Source organism: Chiloscyllium plagiosum, chromosome 9 (assembly GCF_004010195.1).
Source record: "Chiloscyllium plagiosum isolate BGI_BamShark_2017 chromosome 9, ASM401019v2, whole genome shotgun sequence".
In the NCBI taxonomy this organism is placed as follows: Eukaryota; Metazoa; Chordata; class Chondrichthyes; order Orectolobiformes; family Hemiscylliidae; genus Chiloscyllium; species Chiloscyllium plagiosum.
In genome coordinates, this window is record NC_057718.1 from 10,848,545 (window position 1) to 10,863,772 (window position 15,228).

The following is a 15,228-nucleotide window of genomic DNA, read 5'->3' on the forward strand; positions in this document are numbered from 1 at the left end:
TTTCTGTATCAAAATTAGTTATGCAATTTAACATTTTAATTTGTCTATTTGACTTGCAGTAAAGCTAGCTTGGTGTAAATGCAGTCCAAATCGCAACGTGCAGTAACATCAGGAATCTGTTCATCGCTAAGTACTTGAAGCATTTGTGAAAACGCACACTAAACATAAATGGAATGATATAACCCATTCATGAACTTGATTCATTTTGTTTGTGGTTGCACTTTTTTTTGGTTTAAATATGAGAATTTGATCAATTACAAACCTATTTAATATGTAAGAGAAAGAAACTTTCGAAGATGTAGTATGTGATATTTAACAAGCTTATTAAATGAGAAATGCAGCCTGTATATCAAGTGACACTGGCATGTGAAGTAATATGAAATACTGCATTGCGTCCACCCCAAAATGCCCAAGTCTGTTGCTGAAATCCATTCTTAATCGTTGACCCAAATAAAGTACATTGACTTTTCTACAATTATGAAGCCTTGTAGATCTTATCAATTATTTAAATAGGATATTCTGATGTTTGCATCAGTTCAAAAAACTCCATAGGTTTTTGTTTTTACTTTAATAATTAGATATTGGAATAATTTTCAGGCAATTGTCCCACTTTCTATTTGAGGTGGGAGTGGAATTCAGATGACAGGTTTTAGTTTAAACTTTGCTCTTGATGTCAATCACATAATCGAGACCTTTTTCATCCTGTTTTGTGGCTGATCTGACACCATTTGATTGAACATTTTTTCTGAACTTGTGTTGCTGGAAATAACAATTGTTGTTCTGTTGCATGACTCTCTCGTGATCAGCCCAGAGCATAATTGCCATAGGCAACCAAATGCATTTCAGTTGTCTATGTGCTTTGCTTTCATTCCATAATTTCAAGCTAATCTTTGACTATAATCAAACTTTTTGTTTTATTTTTCTTTCCATTTGGGTACTTCTATTTGAAAATTGGGATGTCATTTAACAACAGGAGCCAGCCAAAGGTACGTTTGAATTTGTTTCTGCTCTTCTCAGTGTTAACAGAGACAGTGGAGTGATACAGATTTGCAGTATTATATATACCCACTACATTTAGAAAACAGATCATTGCAGTTCAGTGCAAAAAGTTGGTGGTGAGGTTTGATCCTTTCCATCAGTGACAAAATGAGAAATCTTATGGAGTATGTCTCACTTGCCTGAATGGGTACTGCTGAAACAATATTGAAGAAGTTTAGTGTCAACCAAATCAAAGCAGTTCTGCTTCATTAGCAGTTAATCCAGCATCTTAAATATCCTCTCCTCTCATTGCCAGTATGACTGCGGTTTATGCTATCTGCAGATGTACTGCAGCAAATCCCCAATGTCTTGCAAACACAAGATCTTCACCATTTTAGAAGGACAAGGCAAGCAAGTGGTTACAACTCCAAATTTCCCTCTAAGTCATGCAGCATTCTGACTTGAACATATTGTATCATGTCTGTATTATTGCTGGGTTTAAATTCTGGAACTCTGAACTCCAAGCATTGTTGGGTATATTGATGCTGTAGTTCTACAAGTTGACAAACCATGCCCACCTTAAAGCAAATAAGGATGGTTAATAAATGTCATTGGCACCCATATCATGAACAACAAGAAAATTAATGAATATTTTGGTGTTGGAGTGCTATGGCTCCTATTCCAAGCCTATTACCTATTTCTCAAATGAATGCAGTACTAGGGAAGTATTATTCCACATTCTATTTCTTATAATGAATTTGATGTTGAATGCCTGCATCCAAATATTAAACTGTGTCACCTTTTATTTACATGTTGGCATCCTAGCTTTTATAAACTAAACAATTATTTCTCTGGAAGCTTCATGACATCACTTTACATTGTAACTTTACAATAAACAATGTAAGAGTGAAAATTTCATTTCAGTTTTATCAAGTAGACCTGAAGGTTTATTAATTTAAATGGTGTTAGAGTTTATACAACGAGCTTTATGTTTCACTTGTGCACATGCTAATAGATTTTGTTAATATTTTATTTACTCATTGCTTATTCTTCAGTAATCTGACACTCAATTCTTTTGCTCGGTATCGAACCTACAAGCACTGATGAACTTAAAAGTTTGTGTGCTCTGTTGTGTCGATAATTAGTATGTCATAGATTATGCTTGAATTTCTAATCTACTTCAAGATTCCAATGTACATTTTTTTGAGCTGACCTTCTTTAATAACTGGATCAGACTCCTCTTGATAAAGTGATCAGACCGTGGTAAAGTTAATTCTGATACTTAATTTCTCTATTGTCCTCAAAGTTCATTGAGGCATTTTTTTTTCCTGCAATAAACTCAAATTACTCATGAAGGTTAAGGTCTCTTAAAAATCTGAAACAGGTGAAGTTAATCGTTTCATACGCCTGCTGTGCGGTAGCAACTCGAGCAATATTATAGAGTCATACAGCGTGGAAACAGACCCTTGGGTCCAACCAGTCTAAAATTCGAAGCTAAAGTAGACTAACGTGCCTGCGCTTGGTCTATAGCCCTCCAGGCATGTCTTATTCATGTACTTATTCAAATGTCTTTTAAATGTTATAACTGTACCCGCATCCACCACTTCCTCTGGAAGTTCATTCCACACACAAACCACTGTGTTTTAAAAAAACCCTCATGTTTTGTTTTAATTTTTCTCCCCTCACCTTGAAAATATGCCCCATAATCTTGAAATCCCCCACCCCGGGGAAACTATACCTGCCATTCACCTTATCTATAACCCTCATTATTTTATAAACCTTCATAAGGTCACTTCTCAACCTCCCTAGTCTCCAGTGAAAAAGGTCCCAGCCTCTCTTTATAATTCCATTCCTGGCAATATCCTGGTAAATCTCTTCTTAATCCTCTCCAGTTTAATAAAATTCTTCCTGTAACAGGGAGACCAGAACTGGACGCAGTACTCCAGAAGAGGCCTCATCAGTGTCCTCAACATAATGTCCTTACTTTTGTACTCAAAGCTCTGAGCAATGAAGGCAAGCCTGCTTCAATATTCTTCATTAACAGGATATTGTTGCCAAGCCCAAAAGATATTCTAGTCACCACACAAATGAACAATGTAGTACATGAATATTAATGCTGATGTGATGCTGGCCATGCAGGTCATATGTCCCAGTGACTGATGGATTGTATCAGTTATCAAATCCCTTTTGCTGTTTACAACAGACTGGGTACAGACTGCACTGCACCTGCCCATGCTGTCAAAACTCAGAACTATTAGGTGTGATTAGGCAGAAATCACTGAACAAACAGGCATGTGTCAAGAATTACACCAGCATCCAATTCAAGATTACCAGTCATGCTTGCAATATGGCTCGCTTACAGTTACTGGAAACAACATATTCATTCAGAAGACCTTGGTCTCATAGAATCATTGAATTCCTAGTGGAAGTGGGCAAAGGAAAAATGTACAAACTCTCACCTGAGGGTGAGAATCAAACCTGGGTCCCTGGCACCGTGATGCAGCGGTACTAACTACTGTGTCATCCTAACTATAGACAAGAAAAAATTTTGTGGCTTTCAGTTAAAAGCTTTGGGATAACTGTCCCCTGATGCATTGGTTGAGGCAGTGTGCACTTGTCAACGAATTATCATCCTGTTCCTCAATCAGTATAAATTCATGTTCCCTTTGAAATTGGGTATTCTTGCATCTGTTCTGACAAATGCAAGATGAAAAGCTTGACAGTATGTCTGTCTTTATTTCCAGTAATAATCAAGTTCTGTGTTACAAAGTGACTAAAATGAGTATTACTTTGGTCTTGGCTAATCTCCTGATTGGAGGGGGAATGGCCAAGATGAAGTGACATTTTGAATTTCAAATTGTGAATAGTACAAATCTAACATTTAAAAACTGCTGGAAATGTACAGCAGGTTAGTCCAATGAGCATGAGAGAGAAGATTTCAGGTCGGATTCGTCAATCCTAGAATGAAAGGTCTTGGCTGTAACAGCTTTCAACTGAAATGCATTCTGTGTATTTAAAGCATGAACTATATCTTAGTCTTCCATTTTTATTTAAGACCTATATATATCATTTTAATTTTATTTTAGTTAAGTATACGTGTCCTTTCCAAGACCAATCTGAAATGAATGCTGACCAAGTTATTTTTCCCTTTTTATGTACGTAGGTTTTTGCATATGATCACTGCTTTTGGTCAATGGATGAGTCCGTTAAGGAGAAGTATGCAGGTATGTTGCATTTATTCTACAGTAAAGCTTTCAGGAATTAATATGGTGTCTGTGAGATATAGCTTGCTTGTGATATTAAGCTGATTTCTAGTTATCCTTTCGCCACCTCCTGTTTGTTTGGGTCCTTCTGCCTCTGACACCATTTGAGAAGGTGAAACAGGGAAGTGTGGAGTCAGAATAGGAGCTTATCTTCTGGATTGTATCGAAATGGCATTTCATTCTCTTGCTCCCTAACTACTTCTGTTAACCTCTGATGTCAGGAACTTGCTGTATTCACTTAATAATTAAGACGTTGGTGGCAGAGCAAGCTGAAAAGCAAGAATTCAACTCTTTTATTCTTTATATTGAAGCCTTGTCTGCCACTTTTCATCCACTTGAAATTATTCATAGGTTACAAACTCTTTCTTAACTCACAATATATGTGCACAGGCTGACCAGGCTTAGGCTAGTGTGATGAAATAATAAATGTGGTTTATTTATTTGACTATATCAAGGCCTTTTTCATACTGAGTAAGAGCTATTGGACACCCTGATCACTTTTCTGACTCTTGGCATCCACAAAGGGACAATTAAAATACCTAGCATGAAGTGCATTGGTGTCTGGTTCTTTTTCTTTCATTCAAAAATGTTGTTCCAACTGTTCCACTGTTTCAAATGCACTGACATGTATTGAGTATAGTTTGGAAGATGCTGGTAGTCTACTTGAGAGCCACCTAAATAGTGATTTTTTTTGTATGTGTACCTGGACAATGATGAGGATAGCATTGCAGCTGAATCTACTTCTGGTAGCTCCCACCATCCGTATGTGCATTCATCATTGCATAACTGCTGCTGGGAAGTGTGAAATCCAGAATAAGGTCAAAGTTGCTGAAGAAATGCAGCAGGTCAGGCAGCGTCTGTGGAGAGAAAAACAGTAACTTATTGGGTCCATTGGAGTTGCCAGAAGTACCCGCTTAAGATTTACAGTCCTGTCCGACAATGTGTTGACCTCATTAAGTGCACATTTGTACTGCTACTTATCAGTCATTATTCTTCATTTTATATAACTGTACAGTTATTTCCATTTTTCTCTCCTCCATTCTTTCTCGTTCTAGGTCAAGACATAGTGTTCAAATGTCTTGGTGAAAATTTGCTGCAAAATGCATTTCAAGGATACAATGCTTGTATATTTGCTTATGGACAGACTGGTAAGATATTTCAATAGTGTATTTCTTTAAATGAATGTAACTTGTAAAACAATGTGCAATTACCAGAGCAGCTTAGCTGTCATATGAAGTTCTAGCTAACTATCTTAGTCAAGTGAATAAATGTAAATATGATTTTACAGGGATCCTTGCAAGCTTTTACTATAGATCGTTTTGATCTGATGTTACTTCTGTCAAATAGGTGCTGCTTAAACTGATGAAAATGGGGCTCAGTGGTTAGCACTGCTGCCTCACAGCACCAGGTCCCAGGTTCGATTCCAGCCTTGGGCAACTATCTGTGTGGAGTTTGATCATTCTCCCCGTGTCTGCGTGGGTTTCCTCCGGGTGCTCCGGTTTCCTCCCACAGTCCAAAGATGTGCAGGTCAGAAGAATTGGCCATGCTAAATTGCCCATAAGTTAGGTGCGTTAATCAGAGGGAAATGGGTCTGGGTGGGTTACTCTTCGGAGGATTGGTGTGGGCTTCTTGGGCCAAAGGGCCTGTTTCCACACTGTAGGGAATCTAAAAATAAGACAAAGACAACTATATTTGTAAAGTAACTATTCATTTCAGACTGCCCTATTTTCCATAGTGTTTGGAAGAGTGAAGCTGAATTTATTTTGTGTTTTAATACCTTATTAATTATCTATCCATACCTATTGGTTAGGCTCAGGGAAATCTTACACAATGATGGGTTCAAAGGACAAGCCAGGTTTGATCCCCCGATTATGCAGCAAACTATTCGAGCGAGCATTGCAAGAGGCCAATGAGGAACAAACTTTCACTGTTGAAGTGTCATACATGGAAATCTACAATGAAAAGGTCCGCGACCTCCTTGATCCAAAAGGGTAAGTGAGAGAAAATAAAGGTGAAGAGCAAGCATACTTAAATCCGGAAGTGGAAGTCATTTTGTTGGGTATGCATTAACACAGTACTTCTGTACTGCTTTAACTTTAATTCACCATTGACATTTTTTCAACGAGGAGAAAGTGAGGACTGCAGATGCTGGAGATCAGAGTAGAGAGCGGGGTGCTGGAAAAGCACAGCAGGTCAGGCAGCATCCGAGGAGCAGACGAATCAACGTTTTGGGCACATGCCCTTCATCAGGAATGAGGCTTGTGGGCCAGGGTCTCTGATAAGCTGGAGAGGGATGCGACTGGGGGGAAGGTAACTGGGAATGCAGTAGGTAGATGAAGGTTGGGGAGAAGGTGATAGGTCGGAGAGGAGGGTGGAGTGGATAGATTGGAAAGATGATGGACAGGTCAAGTGGGCGGTGCTGAGTTGGAGGCTTGGGCCTGGGATAATGTTTGGGGGAGGGTGTGGGGAAGAGGTGGGGAGGGAATGATGAAACTGGTGAAATCTACATTGATCACATGTGGTTGCAGGGTCCCAAGGCGGAAGACATTGGTGGTTAGGGCTTGGTTATGGAGGATGCCCAGGACCTGTATGTCCTTGGTGGAGTGGGAGAGGGAGTTTAACTGTTCTACCAAAGGGTGGTGGGGTTGATTGGTGCGGGTGCCCCAGAGATGTTCTCTGAAATGATACACAAATAGGCGTCCTGTGTCCCCGATATAGAGGAGACCACATCGGGTGTAACAGATACAGTAGATGACATTTGTGAAAGTACAGGTAAATTTCTGTCAAATGTGCAAGGACCTTTGGGGCCTTGGAGGTGAGGGGGAAGGTGTGGATGCAGGTTTTGCACCTCCTGTGGTGGCAGAGCTGGTTGGGGGGGGGGCTGGAATCTGTCAAGGGAGCTACAGAGGGAATGGTCTCTCTGGAGTGCTGATAGAGGTGGGGAGGGAAAAATATCCCTCGTGGTGGGGTTTGTATGTAAGTGGTGGATGTGGCGGAGGATGATGCGATGTATTCGGAGGTTGGTGGGGTGGAAGGTGAGGACCAGAGGGGTGGGATTCAAGGGCAGAGTTGCGGGAAGTGGAGGAGATGCACTGGAGGGCATGGTTGACCATGTGGGAGAGGAAATCGCAGTCTATGAAGGAGGAGGCCATGTTGGATTTTCAGTGGTGAAATTGGTCCTCCTGGGAACAGATGTGGCAGAAGCAGAGGAATTGGGAATAAAGGATGGCATTTTTACAGGAGGCAAGGTGGAAGGTGGTGTAGTCCAGGTAACTCTGGTAATTGGTGGGGTTGTAGTAGATGTCTGAGATTAGATGGTCGCCAAAGGTGGATGCGGAAAGGTCCAGGAATGGGAGGGAGGTGTCTGTGATAATCCATGTGAATTTGAGGGTGGGGTGAAAGGTGTTAGTGAACCGTTCAACCTCCTTGTGGGAGTATGAGTTAGTGCCGAAACAGTCATTCATGTAGCAGAGGAAAAGGTGTGGGTTGGCGCTGGTGTAGTTGTGCAAGATGGACTGTTCCACATACACGACAAAGAGGCAGGGATAGCTGGGGCCCATGCGGGTGTCCATGGCTACCCTTTTGGTTTGGAGGAAGTGAGAGGATTGGAAGGATTTCTTCCACGAGGCAATTTTCTGTCTCTTTACACCTCGTGATGTGTGTCAACAGTATTAATTTTTCTTCTTGCATGGATTAAACTTCATTGGTCTCATTTGTTGACACTTCAGTTGAGATCTACTTTTTGATCATGATTTCTTCAGCAAGATTTGCACAATGTTGCCAGGGCTGGAGGATTTGAGCTACAGGGAGAGTCTGTATAGGCTGTGGCTGTTTTCCCGCAAGTGTTGGAGGCTGAGGGGTGACCTGATAGAGATTTATAAAATCATGAGAAGTGAGGATAGGGTAAATAGACAAAGTTTTTTGCCTGGGGTGGGGGAGTCCTTGTTGCAATTAGAGAGGTGGGGTTCAAGTGCGGAAGTGTGGCAAGTAGAGGTGTACACACCCTGGCTCGTGTGCTCATGTGCACCGCCTCCCGCCCTGGCTCGTGTGAAATGCTATCCCTTATTCCCAATTCCTCCCCTCCCACGTGGTGGATGATGCCCTCCAGCGTATTTTCTCCACTTCCCACACCTGTAACCACAAGGACAGAATCCCTCCAGTTCTCACCTTCCACCCCACCAACCTCTGTATACATCGCATCATTCTCTACCATTTCCATCACCTAAGAACAGACCCCACCACCAGGGAAAAATTTCCCTCCCCACCCCAATCTGCGTTCTGGAGAGACCATTCCTTCCACGACTCCCTTGTTAGGTACATGGCCCCCCACCAACCTTCCCTCCACTCCCGGCACCCTCCCCCGCCACCACAAGAAGTGCAAAACCTGTGTCCACACCTCTCCCCTTACCTCCATCCAAGGTTCCAAAGGATCCTTCCACATTCAACCGAGATTTACCTGTACTTCCACACATGTCATCTACTGTGTCCATTGCTCCTGATGTGGTTTCCTCTACACTGGGGAAATAGGATGCCAACTTGCGGATCGTTTCAAAGGACATCTCTGGGACGCGCGCAGTAAACCATCTCATCGTCCCATAACCAAACATTTCAACTCCTCCACCCACTCTACAAAGGACATGCACGTCCTGGGCTGCCTCCATGCCAAATCCTAACCACCCGATGTCTGGAGGAAGAACGCCTCATCTTCTGCCTTGGGATCCTTTCTGGAGATTGACATCACAAAGCACCTACTTTCTTGGAGGTGCTGCATGCATACTCTTTATTCCAACATGGAATGAATGTGTTGGTTTTACTGTCCAACTCTAATTCTGCTTCAGGTGGAGATGAGCTACTTTTTTGAACCTCATACCTGTAGTTCATCACATGTTTTCAATTCATATGTAAAGAACCAGAGAATCTCATCACTACATATGACTTTTCTCTTAATGCTGACTGGAGTGTGGCTTAAACAAATCCTGTCTTTAGCCATATTTATCTCTTGATATTAGAAAAAACTTATTTTAGTGGGTTGTGTGAGGATGAATAATAGGTGAGGATACCCTGCTTGATGGAGAAGATAAAGTAAGTGGTATTTTAATTATCTTATTTCCTCACATATCTGCCTGTAGCATCATGCGCGACGAAATGTATCCAGTCAGCCACAACGGGCCAATGAGCCTCCTGCACTGATGAGAAGAATGAGATTCTCTGGTTTTTTACATAATATGAATTGAAAACATGTGGTGAACAACAGGTATGAGGTTCAAAAAAGCAGCTCACCTCCACCTGAAGCAGAATTTGAGTTGAACAGTAAAACCAATACATTCATTCCATGGTGGAATAAATAGTATGTATGCAATAGAACAGTTTTACAGAATATATTCCAAGACATGCCAACCCATTGGTCAGCCACCCCATTCCAATTGCTACATTCTAACCAATGTGCAATTAACAATTTGCATTAGAAATGATCCAGAGAAGCTTCAAAATGGTGAACTAAGAAAATAAAATTAGAAACGTTTCAGAATTTTGATCTCCTGAATGAAAGGTTCTTACTTCTTGATTGAAGAGGAACATTATGGCATTGGTTCCACTTTGTAAAGTGCATCACCAGCTGCTCAAAATGCAGACCTTGCAGTCTCATTATTGTTTCATATCTGTCAGCACTATTCTGATATGAAACCAGAGATACAAATACAATTTGTTTCTCACCTGAATTTTTTAAAATTTTATTTTGTTATACATTTTTGCGCACTTGTTTTATAGGAGCCGACACACTTTGAAGGTGAGGGAACACAAAGTTTTAGGTCCATATGTGGACGGTCTGTCCAAACTGGCTGTGACAAGCTACAAGGTAAGGAATATAATTAATCAAACTGTGTCAAACATGATTTTGTGGGTAGCAACTTCTAAAATGTAGCAGAAGTAAGGTTTTCAAGTGGTTGGTGTTACCACAAACCAAAACACTGGTTACAATTGAAGTCGCTACAAAAAAAAATTACTACTTTATTCAAAGCCTTCAGTTTAAAATTTAGTGGTTAAAAATCTTAAGATTTATGCTATTGGATTTTATTGCCAACATGACAGACTGTTTTGTGTACACGCTATTGCTTGAGGTGTTATTTACTATATTTTGGTTGAAGCAAATGGCTGAACGGTTGTAAATATTCTTGGAAACAATGCTGACTTTGTTTTAATTTTCAACATGCTGGAAGTTTTTGACAACTGAAATTTTCAGAAACTTTGGTTTTCATCTCTTACTTTTCTTCTTAAACCAAAGTTAATTCAGTTACACTTGCTCTCCTCTATTCCCTGCCACCAAGTAAATTTAAAAATAGCATATTGTGGGAGTCTCCCAAGTTGTGTGTCTGAAGTTGCGCATCTTTCTGACTTGGGTGTATATTGTTGTTTCCTTCTAATCTACAACATACAACTCTTAAGGGGTGCACCAACAGAGAGACCCAGTGTTTGGGCGACAGGGTATTCTTGGTGGTATGTCACTCCTACACATGACGTATGGTCTAATATAATGCATTAAAATAGTTGAAATTTTGCCAAGCATGCAAAGAAGTTTTAGACTGGACTTGACTTGCAGCTGCTGTCTAAGCTTCCCCAGTTTTCTTAAAGATGTGACTAAGATGCTTTCAACATAAAGTGACAAAAATTCTTAAATGCAGCATATGGAGGTAACACATTATCTGCAGTACACCACTCCAAGTATTATATTTCCCCCCAGGTCTGGCAGTATCTGTGGAGAGAAAGCAGACTTAACATCTTGGGTCCAGTGACTCCTCTTCAGAATGGACTGTAGCTAGAAAAAGTTTGGTAGATATGGAGTGGGGTGAGGGGGAGGAGTAAAGATAAGTGGAGATGGAGCCCAGAGAGAGAGAGAGAGAGAAACAATTGAGCAGACAAAGGAATGCCTGAAGGTCAGCCTGGGATAATAGCTGCTAATGTGAACTGTTAGTGACTGACAATGGGTTTTTGTGGGGTTGTTACCCACAAACTCTCTAGGCTCTATCTGCTGCCAGACCTGCATTTTTCCAGCAATTACAGATTTTGTTTCTGATTTACAATATCTGCACTTGTGTGTTTGTTTGTTTTTTCAAACCATATCCCCTGTCTCACAAGAAAATAGTTTTTTTCTTGGAACAAGACAAGTGACAAGTTATTTGCAGCTCTCAAGCTTTTAAGAGGCTGTCTGTTGGGAGCTGTCATAAGATTTGAAATGAATGACCTTGATTGTACCTATTTTAAGATAACAGGAAATTCGAACAGAATGGGAAAAAAGTTCTATGGGAGAGGGCAATATTTTAAAAAAACATGTTTCTCTTATTCAACAGGACATTGAGTCTTTGATGTCAGAAGGGAATAAGTCTCGAACAGTTGCTGCAACGAACATGAATGAGGAGAGTAGTCGTTCCCATGCAGTATTCAACATTATCCTTACACACACACTATATGATCTCCAATCTGGGGTGAGGAAATATGCATTGAAATCTATTTGAATTTTAGAGGTGCTGCTTATGTGCAGGAGGTAGCCTGGGTGCTCAGGTGAAGTAGTTGCAAATGGGTATCAAGTAGAAAACAGTAAGAGATCTCTATGACTCTAATACTCAATAAGATGAAGATTTAATGGGAAAATTGGCTTCTAAAAGCTGGGAGGCAAGCAGGAGGCTGGAAGAACACAGCAAGCCAGACAGCATCGGGAGGTGGAGAAGTCAATGTTTCTGGTGTAACCCTTTTTACGCCTGAAATGTTGACTTCTCCACCTCCTAATGCTACCTGGCTAGCTATGTTCTTCCAAGCTCCTGCGTGCCTACCTTGGATTTCAGTATCTGCAGTTTTTTTTGTCTCTTTCTAAAAGCAAGGAGGCTATTTTGAACTATGCCCAGAGTTCCAAAATGCACTGTGGCTCATTGAGTGGGCTGTGGTGGAGTGCAATGGAGAAAACAAGATCTCATTTTAGGCAGAGTGTGCTTGGACCAAATTATGGTTAAATCAAAGTGGGGTGGTGCCATGTGGAATTTGAAAGCCAAGGTGACAATTTTGAAGTCAAATGGTGGAATTATTCACAATTACTGAAACCGATGATTGTCAGGGTTGTGTGGATCAATTTCTATAAGGCAGATTACACCTTATCAACTTTATAGGCTTCTTAGAAGCAGGAACTGGGCATTAGAAAAAGTGGATGTGGTTTATTTGCAATTTCAAAAACATCTGAAAGGTGTCGCATGGAGTTACAGCAAGCATAATATTGTATTTGTGGCAATGTGTCACACAAATAGAAAGACAGATGTTGGAGAAGAAAACTTCTTGGTCTGTGAAGGTCTGAAGGAATATAGCACAGATGCAGTCTTAGGGTAAGGGGCCAATTATTTAGAATTGAGATGAGGCGTTTCCTCATTCAAAAGGTTGTGAATCTTTGGAGTTTTATGCCAGTAGAGGGTTGTGGAGTTTCCACTGCTGAATACATTCATCATTGGGATAGGTAGGTATTTGCTGTTCAGGGAATTGAAGGACATAGAATGTGGGCGGGAAAGCTGAGTTGGAAGCCCTAGATCAGCCACTGTTATATTAAATGGTGGAACAGGCTTGACAGACTGCATGGCCTAAGTCTGCTCCTATTTCATGGGTTCTTGGTTTTATATCTTGGGTCATCTTGGGAAAGAAAAGTGGTTTGGATTAGGAGAGGAATTAATTTTTGAGATTCCTGTATAGCCAGATGTGAGCTAACTGCAGTATTTTCTTTCTATATAGACTTCAGGTGAGAAGGTGAGTAAACTGAGCCTTGTGGACCTGGCAGGCAGTGAGAGGGCAGCGAAATCTGGAGCTGCTGGAGATCGATTAAAGGAAGGAAGCAACATTAATAAGTGAGCTTTCGTGATCGCTGTGATGAAATGTTCAATTTACAGCTACTTACTAATTGGTGCTTATAAAAATAATATTCCAAAGCTATAGGTGTCAATTGTGCAGGATTACTACCCCTTAACTCCAAATCAGATGGGCAAGCCATTATCTAAACATAAGAACTATTGGCATTGTGACTTGTTGAGGGAGTCGCTATTCATCCTTGCCTCTTTTTCTTTAGAAGTCTAATGTTGAAAGGAACATATTCATTTTTCCAACTCTTTTAAAAAGGATCTTAGATTTTGTGTAGGACGTGCAATTCTCTATCAACCCCTCTCGGAATATTTTTGGCCATTCAAAAGGATTCAATAAAAAAATCCTACCTTTTAATTTTTGACCTGAATTGTAATAGTTGAAGGAGAAACGTTCCATTTACTTGACATTCCAAGTCCAATATGGCAGGTTGATGTATACTGAATCTACTGCATTATCTTTCCCAGTAATCTGTGAAGTTGTTTATATTTAAACAACTCCTTACTATCCTTGGCTTGGCTACTTGATTGAGTCATAGAGATATACAGCACAGAAAAACACCCTTAGGTCCAATTAGTCCATGTTGACCAAATAAATCCAGTCCCATTTGTTAGCATTTGGCCCACGTCCCTCTAAACCCTTCCGTTTCATATACCCATCCAGATGCCTTTTAAATGTTAGGATTGTACCAACCTCCACCACTTCCTCTGGCCTCTCCATTCTATACGTGCACCAACCTCTGCGTGAAAAAGTTGCCCCTTAGGTCCATTTTAAATCTTTCCACTCTCACCTTAAACCTATACCTTCTTGTTTAGGCACCCCCATCTTGGGGAGAAGACGTTGTCTATTTACCCTATCTATGCCCTTCATGACTTGATAAACCTCGATAAAGTTATCCCCTCAGACTCTGGTCCAGCAAAACGACCCCCAGTCTATTCAGCCTTCCTCTCTAGCCCATACCCTCCAGCCCTGACAACATTCTTGTAAGTCTTTTCTGAACCCTTTCAAGTTTCGCAACTTCCTTCCAATAGGAAGGAGACCAGAATTGCATGCAATATTCCAAAAGGGGCCTAACTGATGTCCTGTATAGCCACAATATGACCTTCCAACTCCTATAGAGTCATAGAGATGTACAGCACGGAAACAGACCCTTCGGTCCAACCCGTCCATGCCGACCAGATATCCCAACCCAATCTAGTCCCACCTGCCAGCACCTGGCCCAAATCCCTCCAAACCCTTCCAATCATATACCCATCCAAATGCCTCTTAAATGTTGCAATTGTACCAGCCTCCACCACATCCTTTGGCAGCTCATTCCATACACATACCACCCTCTGTGTGAAAACGTTGCCCTTTGGGTCTCTTTTATATCTTTCCCCTCTCACCCGAAACCTATGCCATCTAGTTCTGGACTCCCCGACCCTGCCTATTTATCCTATCCATGCCCCTCATAATTTAGTAAACTTCTATAAGGTCACCCCTCAGCCTCCGATGCTCCAGGGAAAACAGCCCCAGCCTGTTCAGCCTCTCCCTGTAGCTCAGATCCTCCAACCCTAGCAACATCCTTGTAAATCTTTTCTGAACCGTTTCAAGTTTCGCAACATCTTTCCGATAGGAAGGAGATCAGAATTGTATGCAATATTCTAACAGTGGCATAACCAATTTCCTGTACGGCTGCAACATGACCTCCCAACTCCTGTACTCAATACTCTGACCAATAAAGGTAAGCATAGCAAACGCCTTCTTTACTATCCTATCTAACTGCAACTGCACTTTCAAGGAGCTATGAACCTGCACTTGAAGGTCTCTTTGTTCAGCAACACTCCCTAGGATCTTACCATTAAGTGTATAAGTCCTGCTAAGATTTGCTTTCCCAAAATGCAGCACCTCACATTTATCTGAATTAAACTCCATCTGCCCATTTGCCCATCTGGTCCAGATCCTGTCGTAATCTGAGGTAACCCTCTTCACTGTCCACTACATCTCCAATTTTGGTGTCATCTGTAAACTTACTAACTGTACCTCTTATGTTCGCATCCAAATCATTTATGTAAATGACAAAAATTAGAAGACCCAGCACCGATCCTTGTGGCACTCCACTGGT

At 41.1% G+C, this 15,228-nt stretch overlaps 1 protein-coding gene across 8 annotated transcripts in view; it reads left to right on the top strand.

Annotated features, from left to right (window-relative positions):
- Positions 1–15,228, top strand: part of LOC122552613 (kinesin-like protein KIF13B) — a 166,761-nt gene that overhangs the window by 81,334 nt on the left and 70,199 nt on the right. For 7 of the 8 annotated variants that reach the window (XM_043695370.1, XM_043695364.1, XM_043695366.1 and 4 more), the window contains exons 3-9: positions 974–986; positions 4,142–4,202; positions 5,297–5,389; positions 6,052–6,232; positions 10,008–10,095; positions 11,585–11,719; positions 13,002–13,114. In XM_043695370.1, coding sequence (XP_043551305.1) covers positions 974–986; positions 4,142–4,202; positions 5,297–5,389; positions 6,052–6,232; positions 10,008–10,095; positions 11,585–11,719; positions 13,002–13,114 — 684 coding nt within the window. The remainder of the gene's footprint in view (positions 1–973; positions 987–4,141; positions 4,203–5,296; positions 5,390–6,051; positions 6,233–10,007; positions 10,096–11,584; positions 11,720–13,001; positions 13,115–15,228) is intronic. The other variant, XM_043695368.1, reaches the window with a different exon arrangement.